This window comes from Scomber japonicus, chromosome 8 (assembly GCF_027409825.1).
Source record: "Scomber japonicus isolate fScoJap1 chromosome 8, fScoJap1.pri, whole genome shotgun sequence".
NCBI classification, from domain to species: Eukaryota; Metazoa; Chordata; class Actinopteri; order Scombriformes; family Scombridae; genus Scomber; species Scomber japonicus.
In genome coordinates this window covers 10,157,068-10,172,870 of record NC_070585.1, presented here as the reverse complement: position 1 = coordinate 10,172,870, position 15,803 = coordinate 10,157,068, and the positions used below count along the sequence as shown (strand labels likewise).

The 15,803-nt window shown below is 42.2% G+C and overlaps 1 protein-coding gene across 1 annotated transcript in view; it reads left to right on the top strand.

Annotated features, from left to right (window-relative positions):
- Positions 1 to 15,803, top strand: part of tenm1 (teneurin transmembrane protein 1) — a 148,058-nt gene that overhangs the window by 54,756 nt on the left and 77,499 nt on the right. Inside the window, exon 5 of the mRNA XM_053323537.1 lies at positions 9,427 to 9,600. Within this exon, the coding sequence (XP_053179512.1) occupies positions 9,427 to 9,600 (174 nt within the window). The remainder of the gene's footprint in view (positions 1 to 9,426; positions 9,601 to 15,803) is intronic.

Below are 15,803 nucleotides of genomic sequence, written 5' to 3'. Positions count from 1 at the left end.
GTAAACATAGATGTTTACAAAAAAGTGATAATGTTATCCAGGGTTTCCGGCAGAAAAAGGGGAGAAGAGGGGGCGGCGGAGTAACAAAGTAGCAGAGTGAGATGTCTGTCCTCCCTCCTGCTCTCTGCTGTAAACACACATAGCTGTTCACGAGCAGCTGCTGTCATGTCTCCCTGGGTCTCGGTGCTTGTTTTCGGCAGAGACTCTCCTGCTTTCTGCAAGCTCAGCCTGCTCCCCGGATGGTAGGCGGGTTGCTCGGGTAGCTGCAGCCTCACTGTCACACATGCTCTTTCTCTCTAGGCCACATAGTCGCTACACACTGAGCTATTCTTTAAAGGCGCTATGCTCCTTGTATAACACATTTTTTGACATGTGTAGAAAACATCTTAAAATACAAAAAAATATCCAAAAATCCCTGATGCTTACGCCCCATGGGTAGTCAATTCCCAGTGGCAACTCCCAACTGCATGCCTGGAAACCCTGTTATCAGATGGTGTGTTCACAAGTTCATAATATGAGGGGAAAAAAAGCAGTTTCCACATAATCTGATGAAGTCTGATGGAGATGTTACAAAGGTGAAAGTTAAAAGCAAGTAACTCTTAAAGGTTTAAGAGATTATACCTTTAGAAGTGGTATCTGAGACATACTCTGGATTATTTTCAAAGATTTACAACATTGGCTCATTATAGAATCCAAATCACTCAGACAGAATCATTCAGCAGCTATTGTACTTGAAATGTTTCAGTTACAAGGGACCGACTGAAACAAGTACCAAAGCTATGCATCACATTTATTTCTTTCTTCTTGTAGACAGTGTTATAAAAAGAGACCAAAGAGTCAGGGTCATTGTCAAAAGCAGCTGATTAGTAGTCATTGATTGGCTGTGGTGATCTTACACTGCTCCTCACACGCTCCACAGATGACCAGCGCTGTCCCTCTTAAACACCAGTGCTCCTGACTCTCACAGCAGTTTATTAGCAAACACGGCAAACACAGAAATTTCAATAGAGAAACCCGTAAAACATGAAAACTGATGGTCCCAGTGAGCTTTCTTTGTACTATCTACTCTCATCAAAGCCAAGTCTAAATCCTCTCTTACTGACAGCCAATCAGGATTGACTGCGTTGTGATATGTGACATTGCATCTTATGAATGACTTGGTGCGAGTATAGCTGTCATTTTCAAAGTGACCTCACTCCTGTATAAGGATAAACACATAAACACATTTTTCATTATCTGATTCAGTCTCTGTCTGATGCAGGGAGATCAAACCCATACAGAAGCAAAGACATGTCCAAAAATAAAAGATAGTCCAAGTCTAAATTGGAATTGTTCAAAAGTGCTGATTCACTCTGCTGAAGATCTGCTACTTTTATTCAGTCTGAAGTGCACCCAATATGTAATCAGACAGCACAATCTGCAGACTATTGCACAGCATACTGTACCTTGAGATGGCTGCACTGAGTGGGATAAAAATGCTTTAAAAAGTGTTGAACATTTGGTGTGGTTATCAACAGCTAGGAGGTGCAGAGAACAAGTGCAAATGTAAAATGATGGAAACAACACTACTTAATAATGAGTGGGATGTCTGTAATGGATGCAGTGCATTCATTAGACTGTGGCAACACTGAATAGTAACCTCAGTGGAGTGAGCAGTCATAGTGGGGACTGCAGTCTGTTCTGATAGCAGGTGGTGGGCAGGAGGCCAGAGATTGTGTGCAGAGGTGGAGCCACAGGGTCAGCCGATTCTAGTGATGGCTGTCGGGATGAAGCTGTTGTGGTGCTGAGTCGGCCTGGTCCTAATGAAATGCTCCTTTCTCCCAAAGGAAAGTTTTTGAACAGGTGGTCACCTGTTTGTCTGGGATCAACGGAGATCCTTTTCAGTGTGCAGCTCTGAAGGCAAGTGGAAACCTATTTACTCAGTAATGCTGAGTGGGTAGGATTGGCTGCTATAACTTGTTTCAAGCAAGGTCTGGAAACTAGAACTCTTTTTATTAGGAGCGTTCTGGCTCAGCGCATTTCAGTTGGACACAAAAAACTCTGTCACACACAATGACTCAATCGCAGCACAGCGATGCCGTGTTTGGCTCTATGTATTGCACTTTATTTTCTTTGTTTTGGCAAATGTTTTTAATCTGTATATATATATATATGTGTGCTATGTGTGTATTTAGGCCAAATTGTATCAGCTTCTACTTATTTTTTTAAAAGAAAATCAAACCATTTGCATCACAAACACTATTTTAACCATTGTATTGTTTCTTCAAAACAAACAAGAGTATAATAATGAGCAGTTCATTTTCCCCCCCCCCCCATCCCCCCCATTTTTTCCTTTAATTAGGGCTCTTACAGCAGAAAAAAAGCAGCACACTTTGGTTGCATGGAAACAGAAATATAAAGTGAAAATTGGTTTAAACTGATCCTCGTCTTTTAAAAATCTTGATATTTTTTTTGAGGAAAAGTCAAAAACACAAACAATGAGCTTACTAATGCGACTTAGTCCAAGCCTGTAAGCCTGTGTTCATGACTTTGTATCTTGTATGAGACTGTGTGTGCGTGTGTGTGTGTGTGTGTGTGCGTGTGTGTGTGTGTGTGCGTGTGCGTGTGTGTGTGTGTGTGCGTGTGCTCCTCACTCCCAGCTTCTTTCAGCCAGCTGCTTCATGCCTCATTGGGGTCTGTATTGATCGGTCCAGTTTCTCTTTGTTTTCAGTCCTCTATTTTGGTCGTCTGATGCAGCTCTAAGAAACCTGCTGGCCTTTGCTAAAACTGCCCTAACAGCTAGAGGAGCCTTTGGTAAAATTGCTTTAAATGGCTAGACAGTCTGTGGTCAGAAAGCTCTGAATGGCGAGAGAGCCCTTTGGTAAAATGTCTCCAGAAGGTCAGAGAGGCTGTAATAAAATAGCCTCAATAGCTTCAATAGTTCACCTCGCAAGTACATGCTCACACACATGCATGCGGGCGTGCACAGCAGCGCACATTCATCTACTCTCTTTTCTTTCCTGTCCTTTCACACACACACACACACACACACACACACACAAATGCAGACACCCACGCACCAACATACACAGAGATTGAGCTGTATGTGAGTGTGAGTCGCTGTGTGTCTGCAGTGTTTTAGCTCTCAGCGGTGGTAGATGGTGGCTGCTGGAGGGTACTTCAACATGGCGCCAGTCCCCTTCTCATTTAACACAATTCTGTCTGTCTGTAATATGACTCAGCTTTTCAAAAAAGTGGCCAGATCAGTGCGACAGCGAGTGGGATACAGACATGGAGTGTGTGGGACTCTGACAGAAAAAGCGAGGGGGCGTGATTAGAAATGAAAGAACAACAGAGAAACACATGAAGCAGAAAGCTGTGATCTGTTGGACTTGGTGTACTTTCCACCGTGACTAACTAGATGACAGCGACAACGAGTTTACTGGCAAATAAACAGCAGGATATAGTGAAAATCTCATCATCCAAGACGGGAGAAGTGTGTCACCACCTCCACTCTTCCTTTATCCCTCTTTCTGTCATTTCACCCCCCCTTTTTATCTTATCCAAACAGGACTTTCCATTCTAGATTAGCAAGGTCACACAGATGCCAGTCCCGTACCAGTCTAGAGATTGCCGCATGAAGCCCTGCTGCTGCTGCTGCTGCTGCTCACACACACACACACACACACACACACACACACACACACAAGCAAATGTCAGCAGTCTCACACACACACTCATGCACGTAAACATACACACTTAAACACTCATGGCATGGCATTAACAGCTTTTCAAGAGGTTTGTGGAGGAGAGTAAGAAAAACACTTTAGCAACTCTTGTCTGTCAGAGTGGAGCGCAGGCCGACAGGCAAAAAGACAGGAGGGCAAGCAGACCCCCAGGCTTTCAGTTTCTACTCTAACGTTGACTTAGACACAAATTTGTTTTATTGGGTCTGAAGTCCCTCTCCTTCACTCTCCTTCACACTAGTTTTCCCCATTTGTCTCTCTCCTTCTTTCTTACTCCCCTCTCTTCCCTGTCTCTCTCTCAGCGTCTTTTATCTCCCACTGTCTTTCTTTCTTTCTTTCTCCCATCCCTCAGAAGTTGTGGCTTAGCTAGAGGCTGACACAGCCATGCAGAACTTGGATGAGCAATTGCTTTTACTGTACATGCTAAACTACACAGTAAATCGAATGACTGATGCTCTTGCAAGTGTTTGCTGCTGGGCAAAGCCAGCCGTAGTCTTGGGTTGTCAGGCGGAATATAGTTGGCGGTTAGCTATGTGTATGAGCAAGAAGAACTTGGCAATCAGGGCCCGGGTGTGTTTCAGCTTGTGTGAGAGTATTGATAAATCATTTTTAACTGACTGCAGTGCTACCTTGGCTGTAATGGTTATCGATAAGACAGTATATTAACAGTCAATCTCACCCATTGTGTCCTGCAGCCTAGCCCGGGACTGTTACTAACACCAGATAGCTGCACGTAGTGTAACACAGACATTAAATAGGAATGCATGCACACTTACACGCACATTACACACACAGGCTCACACACACAATTTTCTTTCTCTATCGCCTACTCTGTCTCAAACCACGAGTGTGAAATCTAATCATCACTGGAGCTAGAATCATTTCTATCTAATCTGGAGACACACACGCGCACACATGCCTGACAACAACAATAGCAACAACTGCAGCTGCAAGCTAGCACTATCTCTGTGTCTACTAGCTCAACTAGGCTGCTTTTTAAACTATATGGGTATAATAGCGGAGAGAATTTAGTTGCTCACAGTTAAAATTTATTACGGTCACAGGCCACCTATACGTCTCAGCATTCCAGCTGTTTATGTACAACAACAGCAGCAACAGAGTGGTTTTTATCTCAGCAGCCTCGCTAGCTTTATCCAGAAATATCCCATAGCTTGGTTTTTTCTTGTCTTTTTTATTTCTCTGCTTGGTAGTTTAAGTAAAACTGAGAAAGCCACATCAAGCGCTTCTTTCTGTTACAACTGAACTGTCTCTCCCCACACCCTGCGCCGTTGTCTACAGCCTGCCACATCCTCCAAGCACATCTCGGCGGGGTAGCCGACAGCGAGGGTATGGTACAGAACCCCCTCACAGCAGTGCCGTCCTATTACCTCTGGCAGTCATCTCACTGTCATACTGATCAATGATTCATGTGTGCAAAGGGCCTCGGCCTGTTAGCTCGCTGCGCTGCTGCTCTATGCTCTCTGTCGCCACTGTGCCACGTTATAATGACTGGACTCACTCGGAGTATCTCTCCAACATGTGACGGTTGTGTTGTATGCGTTTTCACAAGAGCACGAAAGAGAGGGATGGGACACTGAGAGAGAGAGAGATGGATAGACAGACAAGGGAAAAAGGGAGTGAGAGTGAAGGTTCATGCTGAGCACATGCTGCTCGCAGAACTGCACACTGTGTCTGAGTCTGTGTCTGTGTGAGTGTGTATGTAATTCATGTGTACATACACACACACACACACACACACACACACACACACACAAGCAGTTTAAAAAATGTATTACAGTAACATATCCAGGAAGTGGGAGGAGCTGCTGATAGGAGGTTGACACAGGACCACCTGGGTTAAGACTAATATCATCACTGCAGTCTCCCTGGTTCATTTTCACCTGGGGATTATTGTTGTCTGTACCCTTTTTCTCCCCTTTCATTTCAATTCTCTCAGCAGCCCAATAAACTAAAAAGAACCAACAGAAAAACAAAGAATCTTTTTAACAGTAGTTTGCTAGTATATGTTTGTGTTATCGCTGTCAGTTTGAATGATTTCAACGATGCCTCAGAGAAATAATGTTTTTCCTGTCAGTTTGGTAGAGCAGATGGCTCTAAATACTACAATACCCATGAGCCTCAGTTGCCATTTGTGCAGGGGAAAAAGAAGCTGATCAGTGGCAAAAATCAAACCTGCAGCAAAGTCAGAAAGCCACCCTGTAGTTGTTGATTTTATCTAATATTAACCCAGAATCTGAAAGAGATTGATTTAAACTGCTAAATGTATTATCCTCTTAGCACCAAAGCATAAGCTTTAGTTTTAACTTGCCATTAGCAGCCCTGATTACAGCATTGGATTATCAACTGGGCAAAGTAGGCAATAGCCCCAAAAGCTGCAGGTTGTGTGTGTGTGTGTGTGTGTGTGTGTGTGTGTGTGTGTGTGTGTGTGTGTGTGTGTGTATGTGTGTCAGCTGCTTTGTGATCAGTCGGTTATTAGAAATTTGTGGTATTTCTAATTTGTGTCCCAGCATGGACACAGTGGTTGGTTTCTGACACTGTAGGCAAGCGAGAACATGAGTAAGAACATGTGTGCTAGGGGGCTCAACAGTGGCCCATAACAAATGTTTGCCCCAGAGACCCCTTAGCAGGTTAATCCCCTGCTTGAAAAGTTATTACTTTTTTATGTCCTGAGCCAGATATTTTCTATTGCAGTTTAACAAAACCATATCATAGCTCTGAGCTGAGACTGAGCAAACTTCGTATGTTAAAAACTCTATTGTCAAAAAAAAGCCCAACCTTGAGTTAGGATTATTTTGACTAAATATTTTCGAGGTCAATGATGAATCTTCATATTCAGGAGGAGTGTCATGCTCTTTCAGGCCTTGAAGCTGCTACAGTCTGTATAGCATGAAATGAGACTGTTGGTTGTGGGTATCCAAAATAACTCCCAATTTAACTGTATCGAAAAAATATAGACCCAAATTAAAAGCTTTAGTTCTGTCCTTGCTTGGGGCTCTGTAAGTTCTCCATTAAATACCCAGAATTAACTCAGTCAACTAAAGAACAACAAAATTGTCCCCAGTAGTCTTAATATCAATGCAAGGTCTTCGAAGGGGACCTCAATTAGATACTCAAAAGTAAAAGAACACACACATACTCGCACACTCCACCATCATCCTCTCCTCATCACGTCCGCCGGTCCTTATCCCTCCTCACTTCAGTGTGTTTTTTGTGTGTGTGTGTGCTCTAGATGCTAAGTGTTCGAGCTAAAGGTCAACAGCCATAAAACAAGAGGGTGAGAGAGACAGAGAGAGATAGAGAGAGAGAGAGAGAGAGGCTGATGAGCAGGAGCAGGGGAAGTAGGGTCTGAGGGGCTTTTGAGGAGGGATGGAGTGGTGAAAAGGAGAAGATAGGAGAGCCGGTGAGGACTGTCGCTGCAGAGTCATTAGTGGAGTGGGTAACACTTGGGTAACGGAGGTGTGGGGGGTGGGGAGGGTGGGGAGGGGGGGTGAGGGTGGCACCGGAGAACAAGGAGAGAAAGAAAAGCAATTCAGATGAGAGGAAGCGGGGAGAGAATGGCGCATGAGAGATTGAATGGTAGGAATGTTAAATGTATCAGTTTGAGAATAACTTGTCATCCCTCACTGAACACTATTACAGACTAATTTATGAAACTATGATAGGTTGTTCCACTCTACTGCGTAATATAATGCAGTACAAACAGTGATGATGCATACAAACTTACATTTGTAGGTGCAACACTATTTTTCATGTTTAATCCTAATAGAAGAGAGTTGATAATGGGCATACCTTAAAGGATATCTCTGTGGGATTGTCTCTAAATCTATCATTGTTAAATAAAATGTGATTCTGATGATCATCAATATGTCTTTCTGTTCATTTCTCTACCTGCTTGTTTTTCTTTTCTCCACTTTTTCAGGAGCTCTTACAATACCACGCACCAGCATGGATTTTGTTAGGGGGGGTGGGGGGGGACTGAACTTGTGAAATTGAATGTACAAGCCAGATCATTTTAGTTACTGTTTGTCATACTTTGTCATACATCAGAATGAGTCATCACAACTAATTTCACAGCTATGTGTTAATGAGAAAATCCCCCACGCTGCATCTTTTTAAAAAAAAATATGAAAATTACAGTGAGGAAAAAGAAAAAAAAAATTAAAATGAGTGACTCGTACCCACGCTGATGTGAAGAATCTGTGCATGTCCATGTCTGGTCTCGTCACAGGCTGACAGTTCAATTAGTCTGAACTAAATGATGCATGACGTCTCCCTCATGGCCCTCGTAATCGTCAGTGTTCTGCTTTGAAGAGCTCATATTGTGCATGAGTAGATAGCTAAACCAACAGTGGCTGGGCCTAGACAGAAGTTGAAATGTTGAAATGTATGATTTGCTTATCCCCATAGATGCCAAAGTAAAACATGGGACCAAATTGACTTCAAGTCTCAGAGCTCATCATAGATTTGCTGTACTTTTCAAAGAAAATAGTCTCCTTTTTTCCTGAGCCTCTGCAACAGAAAGTGACTGCAAATGGCTTTGAACTATCTGGAGTTTTAATTAGGTATTCCTCATCAGTGCGGGTGAGCCGGCGGGTGTGTCCGTGCGTGTGCATGCATGCATACATGAAAACAGCAGGTATATATATATGCACGTGTGTGAGCTTGGGAGATCGTGTTGGTCATGACGCATAATTGTGGAGTTGTTTTTTTCTAAGCAGCCATTTTGTGCAAGCATTTGCAAGCGCGTGTCAAGTGCTTTTTCTGGGTGTCGGCAATCAGCAGACAGAAGACAGACAGTGAAGATGTTTGAAGTCGTTAGAAGTTTCTTACCTTGATCTGCATGCAGCAGCCGTCCTCTGACTGCCACCACCGCATAGTAACTTTGTGATTTCAGTCTTTGCTTTTGTTTGATGTTCAAATGTGTCAGAGGAGAGGGAAAAAAATGGCAATGATTTATTTCATTTGCTTTGTTCTTCCTATCAGCAAAGGGACATTACCTTTTTGGATTCTTTTAAAGTAGAAAAAACTAAAGCAGTGGAGTACAATCTCACATGAATGGGGAACCAAATGATTGGTCAGAGGAAGGTGAATGTTTTACTGAATATTTTATTGACAGGCCTTGCAAGACACTCATTAATTTCCTTAATGGGCAGGTGTTAGTTGTTTTTATTTAACATCATGTCGGATTGTTGTCCTAGTAAACAGTTTTATGAGTGGGAGGGGGAATCCAGTATCCTCCCATACCCTTTGTTGTTTAAAAGGCCCATATGGATTGTGAATCGGCAGCAGCTTTCAAAGCATCATTAGTCATGCATAAAAGACTGTGTTAGCGCTTTAATACCAGCCCTGGGCTCAGGCTCTGAAGATCTGCCTTAATTGCCCACCTCTGCCACGTTTTGTGTTCATGTGTGCAAGCATGCGCACAAATGCTTGGATGTGTATGTGTGTGTGTGTGTGTGTGTGTGTGTGAGTGTGTGTATGTTTAGTTGTGTGTGTGTTATATTTGTTAATTGTCCACTGCCTCACCAGCCACTAATAAGCAGATAAACTGAGTGAAAGCTCCAAGATAGGCATTAAAGAAGAGTCAGACACACCCCTCTGCATGTCATGAATAATGATCTTTTCTTTCTGCTTTTGCGTGTGTGTGTGTGTGTGTGTGTGCTTGCGTGTGTGTGTGTAGCGGTCCACCTGTTAGGTCTGACCTGGCATCTGCGGCACGGGGAGAGCCAGCTGTATGACAATGGCCTGAGCTCAGCCGACCATCAACAGGAGGACCGCAGCAAAACCAGACCTACCACCTCCATCCACCTGCTGGACACCCTCAACCCTGAAAACACACACGCTGGCGACAGAGGTGGGCTCACACACACACACACACAAATGATTCACCACGATAACAGATGTTCAGCGCTTGCTATTGACAGGATTCACTAGTCAATACCAACAAAGCAAATGTAATGCAGCAATTTGTTGCTCAGCATGTTTTTAGTAAGTATTCCATGCATTGAATGAAGACTGGCTCAATATGGTTCAATTCAACTGCTTCTATTTTTCTTTCCTTTAAAAGTAATAAGGCAAGTATGCAGTTAAACCTGGGTCAAGTCTACACATGCACAAATACATTAGTACAAATGCATACACCTGTGAAGAGTGGCCAATTATGATTTCCATCAATTCTCTGTCTCTTTCTTCACGCTTGTGTCAAACAATTGACAGCTTGAAAGCATACGCTAAACAAGCAATTTAATGGAACCAGAGTGTGTGTGTGTGTGTGTGTGTGTGTGTGTGTGTGTGTGTGTGTGTGTGTGTGTGTGTGTGTGTGTGTGTGTGGTCAGTTTTTCATTTTTCAGTACTGGAGATTAATTTAATGGCAGCAAATCATCATCCTCTACATACACATGTAATAACAAATGTAGATTATTCAAACATAAGCATATGACTATAACACAAACTCGTATCTATTCATGACAGTAAACAACTGCCTAACAAGGGCTCTTCTGTACCCTCCAGTCCCCCACCCTGGGTTGCACATAAGTAAGACTTTGCATGCAGTCACAGACATTATTCCCCTCTCTGGGTTGGATTTATTTAACTTTCTCCAATGCCTTGGACAAGGTGTCGCTTGTATTTCCCTTCAAGATACAGAGACCTCTAGGAATGAAAGGCTGGAACCATAATTATTAAAATAAAGGCAAAGCTATAAAATCCTCTTGGAATGTACATATGATATTTAAACATTATGAATCGACAATTTTGATACTGACTATATAACCACTGGCATGAATTCCACTCAGTTGCTATTGCATTAGGACTTTGCACAATGAATCTTCCAATACGATAGAGAGACATCAGTCCAGAGATCAGCCTTGAACTGATTACTCATTTATTAGAAAGGCAAGGTAATTGGTTAATCATGTTCCCTCTTAGCCAGTACGTGAGAGGAATAAGCTCTCTCCACTCGGCCGTCTCTCAACTAGCCAGAGGAATTACTAACACCAATTTAACCCCATGATATGGGACATTAATTGTGAGTGTTCCAGGTCATGAAGTCAGGCAGGACACAGCAACCTTCATGCTTCGACTGACTCTGATGGATATTACATTGGATGCTGTTGGAGCTCATGTTCAGCACTTAAACAGAGAATGTGCGAGCCAAACTGCAACCCACTGCAATTTAGGCAACCTGGGACATCCCTAAAGCAACTATTCTTGATGAATCCTCACATTCTGAGGATTAACACTCTCATCAGTAGCTAAATCCTCCGATAGAGCACACAGGGGTCATGGAATTCACTTCTGACTGTTGCGTCACAACAATCTATTGTTTCAACTTCTATTGCTTTATATGCTTGATGAAAGCTGGGAAATCAAAATGGGCAAAGCTAAGCCGTTGATGCAGGGAGCGCAGATTAATAAAATTGGCACGGTGGAGGTGGTCCCCGGGCAGAGGAGGACCAGAGAGATTAGAGATTAGGCTGTAATCCAGTGTGGCAGATTATCACGCTCATCCTGCTGTACCCATCACCTCTCACACCAAGAGACCACACAATCCCCTAGATTACATAGCAAAGGATGGTGAGAGGAGGCTGCAGGGAACGGAAAGGATAAAAACATGACACTGTGGGGAGAGGGAAGAGTGAGAGTGATGGGAGGAGAAAGAATGATTGATGGATAGCAATCTACTTGAAGGATGTGAGAGATAAAAGTGATATGAGCTAAAAAATTGCTAACATTAAAATCAAAATTTCATGAATCTACTGTACGTATTTGTCATTCTTGTGACTTTTGTCTACAAACAAAGTTATTGTTTTATTCTTGCACTGTTATAAATGCAAGTACCAACATAACAGTGGGAGCATAAAGATAGCTGTGAAGACTGATTGGAGGATAGTTATCAGTTTCTGCTTGTTTTGATATAAACTGATGACACAGTAGGGAGAGATGAAACGAGCTCGGCAGAATGATTGGAAGGTAGTAATCTTCTTGTATTCTTCTTCATGTATTTTTAGCGTTGTTGTTTTTATGTCAACTTCAATGCCATAACAATAGGCTCTCTGTTTGATTTGTTGGCTCCACGCCGGAATCAAGATCCGGAGCAAGAGAATTTCTAATCTACCTTATGAGGCTGTTCGCAGCACAGCTCCGGATGCTAATTGACATGTTGTGTCATCTACGTATGGCTAGTGTCTTGTCAAGCCGCGCTCGCTGTGTTTTATGTTCTCTGCACTATCTCTCCTGCCGTTTTCCAGAGATCACCAGGAGCCCTTCGTAGTCCTCCACACATAAAAGCTTCTCTAATTAGTGCTACATTAATTGCCACTCACCCCATGATAATCAACCTCAGGCTGGTGCGCGTGCGTGATCGTGCACACACTCAACGCTGTTTCTCTATTTCTATATCTGACATGCATGCGGACACACCCGCGCACAGCACACACACTTAGAAATTCCTCTGGTGCAGATGAAAGCATAAGTGCCCAGAAAAATAATTTTCTGTCAGTGAATTCCATGTCTTAATGAATTACATTGGAGTTTGAAAACAATATTTCATTCAACGTGGAACGCCGGATATATTAACGATATGAAATGATACAAACTGGCATACAGTAGGGCTCCATATTGCCTCATTATAATGTGAAGATGATGAAATGTGCAGCTTGTGGAGTACCATCTGAGCCTACAGTACACGATGATTGTATAAACCACTGTATGAAAGGAGAGTTAGTGCTCAATTGTTTTCACTCTATCAGATGGTGTGGTTGGAAATGGTGTGTAGATGGATGGAATGTGACACAGACAGAGAGGAGGGCTCTTAAAGAGCACATCAATATTCTAGACAGCGTGCAGAGAGAGTGGAGGGGAGTGTGAGCAGTGTGTATGTGTGTAGAAGAGTAAGAAAATGTGCGCATATTGTATGTATGTATGTGGGAAAAGGAGGTGTGTGTGTGTGTGTGTGTGTGTGTGTGTGTGTGTGTGTGTGTGCTTGAGAGAGGAGTGTGTGCTTGTGCATGTGTGCAAATCCTGATGGACTGGTCCATGTTACACTGGTCTCATTGATTTTCTCACGCTGGGATACAGTCTCAGGATATAACACATGCACACACACACACACACACACCCGGCACGCACACCCACACACAGAGAGAGTATAGATCATTTAGTGAACCTCCTGCGTGAGCGCCTCAAGTTGAGAAAGCTTAACAGCAGCAACATGTCTGTCTGTTACTCAGACTGCATTCAAAACATCTCATCCAGCTGGAGAAAATTAAACATAATTTCAGTATTTACACCGTTGATAGCACACTTTATCAAGAGCAGAGGGCTGTGCCATACACACACTTGACATTTGAGAGCAGTAAATTGATGTCTTAGGCTCTAACATGAAAGACCAAGTCAATTTTTTATCTTCTTGGTAAACAGACTAGAATTCCCTTTTTGATCAAAAATATTATATTTTGTCACAGGGTAGCCGAAAGTGGTTAAATAAGGCTTTGGGGTAACTACACATGAAAAAATAAAGCAGTGATGGAAACTAATTAAGAGTGTTTACAATAAGTTCATTTGATGCTCTTGTATTTTACTGAGTTACTGCCATTTTGTGCAACTATTTGTAATGTATTGTACTCCACTACATTTATCTGACAAGCTACATATTTGCAGATAGAAAAACATATAATGATTATAAAATATTATGCTCTGTTGTAGATTCAAGTATCTATAACGTACTGTAGTTAAAATGAACCTTGACCAGTTACAGTATTAAAATGCTATTTACACACTGCATCAATAACAATAATGTAATATAAAATAATACCACACACAACGCTCATTTTTCCATATAACAATTACTTTTACTTTGACACTTTATTGATAATACTAGTTAGTACTTTTACTTATGAAGCAATTTGGAGACATTACTTTTATATACTGTCATTTTTCAATTGTTGTATTCACCACTTTTGTTAAACCTGCAGTGCAGAACTTTTACATGTAAATGAACATCTGTTACATTCTGGTCCTTGCCAAATGAGTTCATATACAATGCTGATTAAGCCTATCACTGCAGTATAAATCTCTCTGTATTTCACAGTACACCAGAGTTTTTAATTTAGTCCAGTTAGACATTCCTGCGCTGGCCAGATGAATGCATACTGCACGCGCATGAGCTGGCTAACCTCCCGTTAGCTCTCCCGTTAGCAAAGTTGAATAAGGATAAAATAATTTAATCGTGCGGCTCTTCTTAATGTTCCAAATGATATGGACTGAATGAATACGAGTCATTTTGAGGGGATTGTGTGACATATAACAGCCTATGATATAAGCATATATCAATAGTGTTTTTGTAATTATCCTCACTGCCAGAAGAGGGACAAAAGTCTTAGATTAGATTGACGTTGCTCAAGCAACCTATAACTTTGACCAGATTCACTAAATTCTGATTGGTGCACGGAAGCATATGACATCACGTCACCGTTTTCTAACTGAGCTCCACCTACTTCAAGCTAGTGAGAAGGTAACAGAGAAATAACTAGAACAATTTTAACTTTTGGCAGAAAATAGCATGCCTTTGAAGGATCCCAATTTTCATAATCAGATGAATTTTCTGGGCTTTTAAGTAAAGAATCTAGACATGTTTTCCACTACTGTCTAGTGTGAACTCTTGGTTGCTCCTTCCAGGCCCCATGTGTCCAGAGACTAGATTACAAGCTTAGTTATAGAGCAATAAAAAAGAAAACACCAGTGCTTTATGCATGCGTCAATTTATACTACACATATTACATGTGTAACAATGCAAGTGCACTCAGAGTGTCATGGAGCGAATAAGTTTGTTAACGGGCAGACCTGTCTGTCACAGACATAGCCCGAGGCCTGATGGTGGAAGGTGAGGACAAGAGAGTAATGGATGGCCCTAAGGCCAAGAGCATTATCTTCTCCTGACTCTGACTGACACTCATTAGGCTGCACAGTGGAGAGAGGAGGCTGAAAGCTTATTAAGCCACCTGCTCAAAAGGCCCTTAATTGAATCCAAGTAATTATAGAGACCTTGCCCATTGTGATATTTTTATTCGTCCTGCGGCAAACTCAATCTCTCTTGCATTTGGAACACTATTAATGTTGTCTGCACCAATGTGTGTGAGATTCACACACAGGCCTACACTTCAATATCGACTAACGCTCATACACACACACACATAGTTCCGGTCCCTCCAGACACGTCCTGTCACCAAGACCCCGGCTGCACTTTTTAGTCTGTTCTCTGCTTCATTAGAATCTGAGGGATAATAGCATTAATTGCAAAGACAGTTTAGTTCCTTTGAAAATAGATTGCAGGTGTAATTGTTTTACCTGAATAACCCGTAGGCAAGAGAAATTAATTAGACCTTGTGTCCCAAGTCCTAATGTAGCTCATCTCCTTCGTTGGCCTGCTGCACACACATTAGACACGCGAGGCACACAACAGACAGGACAGACAGATGGGCAATTACATCATTACAAGATAAAGGATAACAATGCGGTGGTGTTAGCTCGTCATTAGAAACAGGAGAAGAAAGAGTTCAAATGTAAAACCGTCCTCAGCTAGATATCCCGCGGCAATGAACCTTTCAAAGGCTAATTCGGTAAAATATTGCCGTGTGTACATGTTTTTGTGTGTTGTGTCAATGAGGCCATCGGCTATGCATATACACCATGCCACACTAACGGTATAATTGGCTCAGGCAGCATCATTATTGTACTGTATGTTGGTTATTGCATGCAGACCTGCCCACTAACTGTCTACCATTTCCATCAAGGGTACGTTGGGCTTGATGGCAGACATGAAGGAACCAAGCAACACTTTCTTCGCCCCTTTATCCTTTTTTATTTGTTTTTTGCTTACATCTTGCTTCTGCCGCCAACTAATGATGAAAAGCACAAGTGGAGATTTATGCGATGCCATTGAATTTTATTTCTATTTTTTATCCTAAGTAACCGGTAGCAAGTGTGAATTTCAAGCTGCTTTTCTCTTATTAAAGCCACGAGATACCAAGGTGTGAAGGAATTTTACCTCCCCGCTCG